This window comes from Ricinus communis, chromosome 8, assembly GCF_019578655.1.
Source record: "Ricinus communis isolate WT05 ecotype wild-type chromosome 8, ASM1957865v1, whole genome shotgun sequence".
NCBI lineage: Eukaryota > Viridiplantae > Streptophyta > Magnoliopsida > Malpighiales > Euphorbiaceae > Ricinus > Ricinus communis.
In genome coordinates this window covers 14114245-14125735 of record NC_063263.1, presented here as the reverse complement: position 1 = coordinate 14125735, position 11491 = coordinate 14114245, and the positions used below count along the sequence as shown (strand labels likewise).

At 28.7% G+C, this 11491-nt stretch overlaps 1 protein-coding gene across 1 annotated transcript; it reads right to left on the bottom strand.

Annotated features, from left to right (window-relative positions):
- Positions 1–392: 392 nt before the first annotated feature.
- Positions 393–3764, bottom strand: LOC8271900 (zinc finger protein WIP3). The gene is made up of 2 exons (XM_002523742.4): positions 3034–3764; positions 393–1341 (listed from the first exon to the last, which is right to left on the bottom strand). Exons 1-2 carry the CDS (start codon positions 3619–3621, stop codon positions 898–900), a joined length of 1032 nt encoding a protein of 343 aa, XP_002523788.1. The 5' UTR covers positions 3622–3764; the 3' UTR covers positions 393–897.
- Between the last annotated feature and the right edge of the window lie 7727 nt (positions 3765–11491).

Below are 11491 nucleotides of genomic sequence, written 5' to 3'. Positions count from 1 at the left end.
AAATTAAGTAAGGGATAGGATGTTTTTGTGGATGCATCCTTTTAGGTAAAACTTTACTTTTATTTTACACTTTACACATAATAATACGGATATTGTAAATCTAAAAGGTTACAACATCAAATCATGCTTTCTAATTTTTCAAGAACGTAAGTATGTGATATAATTAGAGTTCATTACATTAATATCATTAATTAAATAAATAAATTTCACTTCAGTTTTTTCATTTATATATGAGTATTAAATTAGTCATTAGATTCGTATAATAAACTATCATATACCAATTATTATTTTGCAAATAATTCTTTTTTTTTTCCAAAGGCATAGAAATATAGCACTAATTTCTTAGAACTGATACATATATATATATAATTAAGAACATAAAAGAAAAACAATAACAATAAAGATCAATGTATTGATCAAGATCACCTGAAGTACTTAGCAATGAAGCGGACAAATTTTCTCCTGCATGATGCATAAAGAAAGCTTGAACATAATACATGCACTTATAGCAACGCTACTTATAATTAATCTGTGGTCGCTAAAGAAGAAGAAAGAAGAAGAAGGAGAAAATTCATCAACTTCACCACCAACTTCAGGTAATCTATCTTTATTTTTGGATGACGCATCGTCGACGGGTCGATCCTTAACTTAATTACTGCGAAAACCGGAAAAACAAAGTAATTTTCTGCTCACAACATATCCTCTAGCAAGCAATGTGCTCCGTAGCAAACCGCTCCCTCTATTGCTTCTCATGCTGTTTGAGAATTTTTTGTTACTGAGCACAAGCTTTTCAGGCAAATTATGAGCAGCAGATATATGATAGCTTTCCAACTCCATAAACAAGCGAAAGATTGCAATGCGAGGCGAAAACAAGAGGATATTCGTGTTGCTAGCTAGCTAGCGAACGAAATCATCTTCTTCAGAGCCAGTAGTAATGCATTCCTTCTGATCATCTTCAAAACCTTCAAGAGAAGGATGCGGAGAATGGCCTTTGCCAAATGACCTAATGTGATCTTTGAGTGATCTTTTGTGCTTAAAATCAGAACCACAAGTACAATACCATAACTTGCCACAGTTCTTTTCATGGGTTCGCCAATCTCCTTTAACTGCAAAGGTTTTCCCGCATTTTCTGCACATAAATGGCTTAGCACCGTGCTTTCTTTTGTAGTGTGTTTGAAGTGTTCTGAAATCTTTCAATGGCTTTGCTCTTGGATGATTGATGTTGTTCTTGCATCCTTGCGCGCAGCAGTAACATGGTAGCCTTAACATTGCTGCTGGTTGTGTTCCTCTGAGTGAGTCTGGTCCCCTTCTGAATTCTGATCCATGCCCCCACATATGCATCTGCATACACAAGCCATATATAGAAATTTTCTGTTTAGTTAATTAGTCTCCAAAAGGACTTTAAACTACCATTGGTCTAAAAACTAGCAGAGATATGCTAAAATTAAGGTGTTAATTTTGGATATATATGACACCTACATTTGATCCTCCAAGCTTATAATCATTGGGGAGTTATATAGTTCAGAAATAAGAATCCAAAGTAAAGAAAATCCACTCTCCTACTTTTTCTTTTGTTTGTTTTTAATCCATGGAGGGCCTTGTTTCTGTTTTTTGTATATCTTTTGATAGTGTTTTGCAAGTTACATGTATAGTTTATAATGCCTTCTTTAATCATTATCAGCTTCTTTATCACATATTCTTTTTACATCTTTTGACAATCTTGGGACAACTTTTATCTCTTCAATCATTTTTCAACTAATTAATTATCACCTCCTTTTACTAATATTGTGAGATTTCCACTTACTCCCACCCCCCAACTTGCTTTCTTCCCTTAGCTTCCACACTGAAGGGTGAGCAAGGATGGAATGGAAGAGACCTCATTAGCATTAGCTTAGGGAAGGAAATTTCATTACCGACAAAAAGAAAACAAGATCAATTAAAACAAACTAACCCTAAAGTTGTTAAAAAAGAATTGTATTTATTTTAAAACTTTGCTATAACAAATGATGGGTTTTAAATAAAATATAGATGAAGTATAAATTCTTTTAATTAAATTCTACAAAGTTTAATTATAAGCAATTGCACAAAAACAAAAATAAGTGGAAAGAAAAACATAAAAGAAAGAAACCATTTGTTATTCTTGTGTTAATCAATTACTTGCATATGAAACTTGACCATTACTTAGTGGATATATAACTATATATAATGCTAGCAAGATTAGAATACAAATTTGGTATGTTATTTTGCCTCACATTATTTGAGATCATATCGATAAAACAAAGAGAAAAAGCGGATTGAAAATCTTTTCGTTTGAAATTCATGTGGTTTCTTACAATCAAAAGACCATAAAATATACTGAAAGAAAAGAAGTCATGTTAAATTAGCATAATTAGTTGTTCAGGTTTATTATAATTTATACATTTTTAATTTTAATTAGTTATTATGGCTCTCTCTTTTTTTTTTTTTTGTGTGAATGGTAATTATTAACTGTGATCATTGATTATATATATAGGATCAACTTTATCATTTCCTTTTACCATGGATGCATTGTGTTATTTACTTGTCCCCACAGAAAAAGAATACAATTTTGAATGCTTTGCCTAAGTTTTTCTTCTTCTTTTTTTTTTTCTTGCAAAGATAGATATTATGTATGTATATACAGAGACAGATAACATGCCTATACGCAATAACCTTAGAATTGTCTGATCATATAAGATCAAGAACCTAAGCAATATGAACTATACACACCAACTATAATATAGATATCTTTGTCCTGTTAAAGAAACAAACACAAAGTTAAAAAGAAAGAAAAAAGATTTGGATCTCAAACTAATTGAGGCAAAGAGAAAAAAGATAAAAGTTATGCATAGCAATTATTTGTAGTCATTCTTGATGTTATTAGAATTCCATACGTACCTAAAATATCCTTTCAAATATATCCAAAAGAGAATTGATTTGTGGAGATGAAGACAAGAAAAGGAAAATACTAATAATTATATATGTAGACTGTAGAGGGGATTGAGTTGAGCTAACCTGCATGTTATTGTACCTATTGAAGGTCTTGCTGCATATGGAGCACTCAAATTGCATAGGCCCAACAAGGATCTGAGCAGGAGTTGGGATCCAAAACCTACTCTCTGCGTTAAAGGTACAGCCATGGAAGCTTTTCTTGATCATGAATGGTTGTTCTTGTTCTTGTTTTTCTTGAGAAACTTTAGTCTCAACTTGATCAAGATCAGAATCTCCACTACTGGTATTGGGTAGTCCAATGTGCAAAGCAACTGTAACCTGGTCAATCTTTTCTTCTTTAACCACACTTTCTTGCACTTCCATATTCTCCTCCTCCTTCAATTCTTCCTTCTCTGTAAAAAGAGGCAAGCATTGGATGGTTTCTTTAACAAACTGATCTTGATTTTCTAGCTGTTGAGGGTACAGAAGAGGAAGTTTTAGTATGGTCATGGATGGATTTGTGAGCTGAACCTGTTGAGTAGCAGAAGAACATGAGGATGACGATGATGAAGAAGTAACTGAAGAAGAAGATGGCTTGAGCCATTCAATGAAAGTAGGAGGTTGAAAGCATAGATTAGTATTGTCTTGAACATGGTAATTCCATAAGCCCATGTTTTTTTTTGTTAAATGAGAATGAATCTCTTGAATTGCTTCTCTCTTTCTCTCTCTCTCCTTTGAGATGGCTTATATCTAGAGTTTATGTGGGAAAGCTTTGCACTACTTAATATGGTTTGAGAGGTTGTTTTGGTTTGTCTTTAAGGAAGTCTTTTACTCCTTTCTTTTCAACACTTTAGAGAGAGAAAGAGAGATTAGTGGTGGGGTTAGAGAAAATGACATGCAAAAGAATTGAACTCAATAAATGAAGAGAATCCTAGAATAGTTTTTGGACTATTTTTTTTTAATACTATATATATATTTGTATGTAATAATGGTTGTTATTTTTTAGAAATAATTTATCTAATTTTCTGTATGCTAAGTTATACTTTTCAAAAATTATTAGATCATAGTATAAATATTATAGTGATAAAATTATGGGTTGTTTGTCAAGAATTAGAAACTAAGGTAAATTGTATAAACCTTTTAGAGACAATTAACATCACTTCTCTTACATTTTCTTGAGACAAGTAACAGTACTTTTCTTATGATAATTCGTTTACAAATATTTGATTTATAATTTGGAGCAGAGAAGATCATGGAACTCGACCCATTTTAATATTTTGGTCATAAAATCACATATTGAGAGTAAATGACCTCAGAAAGAAAGAAAATGCAGGGAGAGATGGCATTTGGTCAATACCTAAAAGTAAAAGAAAATTATATAAAAAAAGAAACAACCCTAATCATATACATACATGGGATATTAGTAAATGCTTATTTTATGCTTAGTGCAGTTTAACTTAACCTAAGCAATGTTGGTTAGTGTTAAAATTTCAATTTAACCTGCGAGAAGCTAAAGTATTTTATTAGTTTGATAAAAAAAAAAATCCTAGTATTTTATAATCTAGAATAAGTTTGACATGTAAAAACGCATATAAATTGATGGGTAATTACTACAATTTTAAAATTTATATTTTTAGTCATGTACTCTTTTAACTCTGTTAAGGTATGATTGTTGATGCAATCTTTTAATAATTAAATATATAAATATATATATAGTTCTTTTCACTTTTTCCTTGCGGTACTTGTACGCTATCGGTGAATGAGGAATACTTAGGCTTAGAGGGTGATCCCCTTTCTGGCATAAAAGCGATCAAAATTCGAATACGTCCAACCTCACTGATATGATAATCGATCATTTCTTCCTATTCAATTTATATATATATATAGCGGTGCTTCAAGTTAGTAATATGATAAGATCACTTCTAAAATGGGGTTACAAGGATTTATACTAAAAAAATACCTATAAGGATATTCAAATATTTAGAATTCATTTAGTTGGTGCCTTCTCTTAAAATATTCTAAAAATTTGACGAATTTTCAATCATGTATTAAATTTTCCAACAGAATTCATCAGGATGACAAAAATTGTTACTTCTTTCAAATCATCGATCTTTTAGTGTCAGCATATTGTACCAAAAATAAATGTAGTAAATATATCAAACATATTCCAGAGACAGAAGTATAGTCAGAGATTATTAATGGAATTTCAATATAGGCTGCAGGAGTACCATATATTTGTACTGCTAGCCACAAAATATTTATAAAATTTTGACTCAGATATAAAACTTAAGTTTAAAAATTGAAAATGGGTCTAGGCTTGGATTTTGTGTATTTTTAGGTATGACTTTTAATTAAGAAAATAAACAATTAAGCATAGCATACTATTTAATTAATTTCGATTGTTTTCTCTATTAATTGGGCCACTCTATATATTATTGAATTGTAATATTTTTTCAAAAAAAAATTTGTTATCATTTTCTAAAATTTCTATTAGTTTCAAGAATGCAAAGCAATGAATTAAATGTATAATCATAAGCTTCAATAAACGAAATAAAATTGCATGTGGTGGTGATCGAGTAGATAAATGATGGAGTCCTGTAAGAATAACACTCTACCTCATTGCCAATAAGGCGCGTTGAAAGATAAGGCATGTGAAAACTAGCTGCACCCACTATTTACACTAATTCTTTTGTGCAAAATGTGCTGCAGCTTGAATATATATTGACAGACCATATAACAGAAAATTGAGAACTGACAACATCTCCTTTAAACCCTATATTCCTCTAACGGACTAAATTGACCCGATTAATTTATTTGTATGATAATTATAGATGAGCTCATAAATTTAGAGTAGATTTTAATTAGTTTAATATCTTTTTGTATTAGAAATTGAAAAAATACATGAGTTGAATGTGCTTTCTCGGTATTTTAGTATTATGGTTAAACTGAACAAATATCATAGTGCACGGATGCCTCATGCTCAAGATTATGGATTCTAATTTAGAAGATTACCAGTGGATACCAGTTCCTGACATCGTCGATTTCTAAAGTTTTCAAGGGGCGGAGACGATTAATCTCATCCATGTGAAAAGAAAAATCTGATCGAACAAAAGTAAATAAAGACCCACAAGAGTGTGAATGAAAGTTTATGCCTCAAATCTTTGGGCAAACATGTAGAGAAGAAGACCCTACAAATGCCAAAAATCATGCAAAACTCATTGTGGATATATATAAACTGAGTTTTGGATATAAGCTTAGGTTTGAAAAATCTTGAAAGAAAAATAGCCGACAAGAGTGATATCTTGACCGGATTTTCAGGGAGATCATGAAACAAAGGCATTGCTTTTAACCTTTTCTTTATTGTATCTTATGTGCACTGTCTATGATTCTCTCTACCTCCTCCTTCTCCTTTCATTTTTTTCCCTCTGATATCCAACATGTTTCCTTTACTCTTTTCTTCCCCCCATTCATCCATTAATCATACATTGCCAAAAATCTTTCACTTGGACACTTTATTTTGTTTTTCTATATGGGTATGCAAATATCTTTAAAAGGGCAGGATGCTTGGGATCTGAATTTACAATTCCCTTCATTAGATCTTAATTACATGGTATTCTATAAGACTACTGATTAATACTTAATTTTTTGGGATTTATGTAATCAAGCATTACATGCATTACTTTTTGGTTTTAGATGAATAAAAACAAATGATCCCAAGTGAAATCTTTTAAAGTTAATTAAGAGTATTGTAAATATATGTCAATTAGACTTCAGTAGCTAATTCTTGGATCTACACAGTGCATATGTGTTAGATCACAGATATAATAGGAGAGCTTAATTAGGTAGTGTGGCAATAATTTAGACAAAAGTATAAAAATCAACTTTGTACCTTCTTGCTCCTTGCATATAATTTAGTCCATCATGTCTTTATTGGATAACAAATTCAAATTCTGTGGGTCTTTGGTTTGAGATTTTAATCTCGTTTCTTTTGTCCCTTTTGATGTTTTTTCACTCAGATTTTTTCATCCACATATTGATTTAGATGATAGTTTATACAATAGGTGTGGGTCATCCTCGATTTGTTGGTTTTTTCCTCTTATGATCCCTTTTATTATTTGATAAAATTTTAATCATGTTTTCTAATAAAAAAATGTGTGATACACCGTATACAACACGAATAAATCTATATAAATATTTATATAAATTAATCGCATGAAAGGAAAATAGATATTTAATTTATTAGGATAGAATTTAAAATTAATTAAATTATTTATTAGCATGAAATCATGTTTTTTTTTTTTTTTTATAAAAGAGAAGAACTTTTATGAAATAATCACCCTTTCAAAATATGGAAATATATTTCAATTCTATCTGACCTATAGGAGATTTCAAAAATGAAATAAAAAAATAATATAATCCAAAGTATCACCTATATATGCAATTATGCCTATCTAAATTAGGTTTTTAAACATTATAATGAAAATGTCAATCTTATATAAAAGTTATCACCTAAACCCACAAAGAAAGTTTCCCAATTAATTATAAATTCTATAATCTCATCTTTTTTGTGACCTCTTAAAGCCTTTCTTTCTTTTATGTTTTCTCAAACATTTTTCCACCAAAAGGTCATCATTTGGGCTATGGTGTGTGTATCTTTTGGCAACAGTAATTAACTAATTACCCTCATGAAATTAAGCTAATTTGTGTAAAAATATAATATAAAAAGTATATTGATCCTTCTGATTTTTGGGTTAGGTGTCCTACCATCATAATTAATTTTTGTGATTCTGACTTTATTAAAACAGAACCCTTTGTCTAGGATTTCTTTCTCTTGCTGTTAAAGAAATCTGGCATGATAATAAAAATGTAGACCTCTTCTTTTTAGGGGAAAAATAATTTTAAGTTGCTCATAAGATGATTATTTCCTATCACATTTCATAGATATTATAATAATAATAAGGCGATGGAGTTAAAAAAAAAAATTTGATTTGAAAATAAGAACATTTATTATAAAATAATCGATTTTAGACCAATCAACAGATAGTCGTTATTTTTTTTTTTTACTTAAATTCTGAAAAAGAGGTATATGTCTGTAAAAAATTGCCTAATGGTTTAAATTTAATTAAATTCTGTGCTTATATATATATATATTTATATAGCTTTAAGATATCTGTAATTAATTAAAGCTCAAGAAATTACCAGGGAAATCTTTAGCACTCCTTTAATAGTGGCAAAGCCAGGAAGCTAAACTGAGAGGGGCAAAAATATTACTATTTATATTGCTTTGAAGTAATAATTAAAAATCAAGAAGAGTAATGCATATTTGTAGAGGAATGAAATTAAAATTGAAAGTTTTTATGATATAAAATATTTAATATTTCTAAAATCCCCCTTTGTCTTCTGAGTGGCTTCGCCATTTTCTTCTAAAGTTTTTCGGTTCAATAAAAATCAAAATAAAATTTAAGAATTGAAACTTATTAAATTTTGTTTAGGATTATAATTGTTTTCATAAGTCTCTTTCAATTGTTTTTGTTGAATTTCAAAAATATTTTTAAAGAAGTAAATTATAAAATGATATCTTTTTTAAAAAATTTTGATAAAAACAGTTTATAAAAGAAATTTAAAGTAATCAAATAGATTAAATTAAAATATTCAAAATAATTCCGCATAAATATTATAATCAAAAATACATATTTCACTTTTTTTTTATGTATTATCGATTCTGTAATTCGTCCGTACATTTTAATTTATTTTTAATAAGAAATACACATTACACATTATAGTATATAAATCGATCGGGAAAAGAAAAGAATACGAATGATGTGAGATAATTAAGAAAAAGTTGAATAAACTTTATGTCCTTGGTTTCTGATATAGAGAATGAATGGAGCTTTTCCATGTTTCCTTTTGTCTTCCAAAACGTGTATTGTCACCTCCAAAGTTAATTATGTCAAGTTTGGAATTATACGAGGGACCGTGATCATAAGATGGGTACACAACCATTTTTGCATCTGGCTCAAGTTTTGGAAAATATCAAACTTGGAGGATGATGCTCTTCTATGCTATTACTTGACTTTGACTTGGTATTTCCTTTCATGTTCAACTCACATATCATTGCTTCATTCGACGGCCTTTTCCCTATTTTATTGTAATATATATACACGGCTTGCATAGGTGAGCAATGCCACATCGAGTGACATGTATTTTGACTATTCTTTTCATTTAGATTTTAGAATGATATTACTTATACCCAGAAAATGATGCTAATGATATGGGAAAGAAACGTGTGTTAACAAGAAATGAAGGGAAATAAAAAAGAAGAGTGCATAATTTGAGGTGAAAATAATGTTATGAGTTAAAGTTAGAGGATGTTTGGTGCAAAGATTTGATGCAGCTCATAGTAACAACTATATTCAAGTGTTTGGTAAAAATTAAGAAACAACAGTTGATAGTTGATTTAGTCCAGTCAGCTGTTGATTGTATCGGCTCTATTTTTAATTTTTTTTTATTAGCTGATAGCTGATTTGATATTTTTTATTTATTTATACACTATTATTCTTATTAAATAATAATAAACTCATATAACTAAATTTTTATATTTTATAATAAATAATTATTGTTTTGAAATTATTCTTAATAATTAAATAATTATAATATGTATAATTATGGTATTTGGAATTTAAAAAAAAATATTAGTAGAATTTAAATTTAAATTTCTATTTTTAAAATAAATTTTATAAATATTTTTAATAATAAATATAATTAAACTAAAAAAATTAACTATAATATTTTTAACTATCAAATATAATATTATATAATAAATTATATTTAATGATAAATTATATCATCAATAGTTATTTAACATGCTAACAGTAACCGTAAATAAAATCTTACCAAACAGTTTAATTTATCAACCACCGACTATCAACTGAACTAAACAAATCATTGTTATTTCTTAATTGTAAAGACTAAGTATATTATGGCTAGTCTATCGGCTTGGATAATTTAGTTCACAATATTATGGATTTTTTTATTTTCAATTAATAATTAATAAAGTTTCCATTATAAAAAAAAACAAACAAAAAAACTCAGCAAGTCCCTAATTGGGGTTTTTATGGCCAAAAGTATCACCAATTTCTCATTTCTGGGAAAGTCTTAGTGTCAAACAAGCAACTTAGACTCATATTAAAAAGGAAAAAGTTAATCATTGCAATTACATTTCTAATGCTCAAATTTCTGTGCAGATCAAATTCCAAAACTTGTTATGTGAGGACTTACCCATATATGCTGGACTTATGTGGGTTGGTTTCTTTGAAGTTTTTGGGTTTGTTGAAAATTGAATTTGAGCTAATTATCAAATTTCTAGACCTCATTTCTTATGACATGGGGGTGTTTAATTTGATTAGAGATTATTTTTTGACTAAAATAATTATGAAATATACACATTAGGCATTATGTTTTATAATTCTTAAATTAAATTACGATTTGAATTTATAACTATCAATGTATAATTATTTCAAAATGTGTTGATTAAGTTAAATCCAATATCTTTTATATATATATACAAGATTAGATATTACATCTAATTATATGTAAACTTCACCATTTAAAAACTTTTGTAGAACATAATTTAAAATACCTTAAACATTTATTAATTCCATGAAACCAAAATGTTAAAATTGTGGTTTTTATGCATCTTAAGAAGTTTATTTTTATTTTTTTCTTTCTAAAGAAAAAAAATAGTTTAACTTACATGAGTCTTAATTATTTGAAAAATATTTGGATATACTACTTTCACTTAAAAAATTTAAAAGAAAAAGAAAAATGAGTTGTGTGATTCACATTGATGTAATGGTGACATCAAAATCTTACACAAAAATGTTAGCTTAATTTTGTCTCAAAAGCCATGAGTATACACTAACCATATATGTCAATTTGTCATAAGACATTGTGGCACATATGCTTCAGAAAGCACATCAATTTGGTTTGGTCAAGCCAGTAGAATTTGAACCCCAAAAATCATAGATATTGAAATTTTAGCTACCCAAGTTGACTTCATTCAAGTCTCTCTCTTTTTCTTAATTTCTCCAAATCAAGTTTGCAGTTTAAAAGGGTTTTAAAAGACTTGATGATGAGTTAACAGTAGTTTCTAAAATGGAAGAATACCAACCAAACTAGCAAATGTAAATTCAACCTGGAGAATTTGACAGTTGAAAAAGTTTAAGTGTCTCTCTATTATCTTGACCTAACTATTTATTCTTTGACATCCTTCAATACCTCATTTGCTCTGCTGGCTTAATGTTAAGCTAGTTTCAGAAAAAAAAAAAAAAAATTATTTTCTTATAAATATTTGGTGCATCCAACAAAAACTGGTTAAAGGATAATATTTTTTTGGTCAAATGGAGTTAATTCCTCATTCTAAAAATGGAAAGTCATTTCCCAAATTTTTGAAAATAAGAATATTTATATAGAAATTAATCAAATATATTTTAGCTAATAAAATATTAACTGATAATACTGACACCGGTTAGAGGGTGATCGA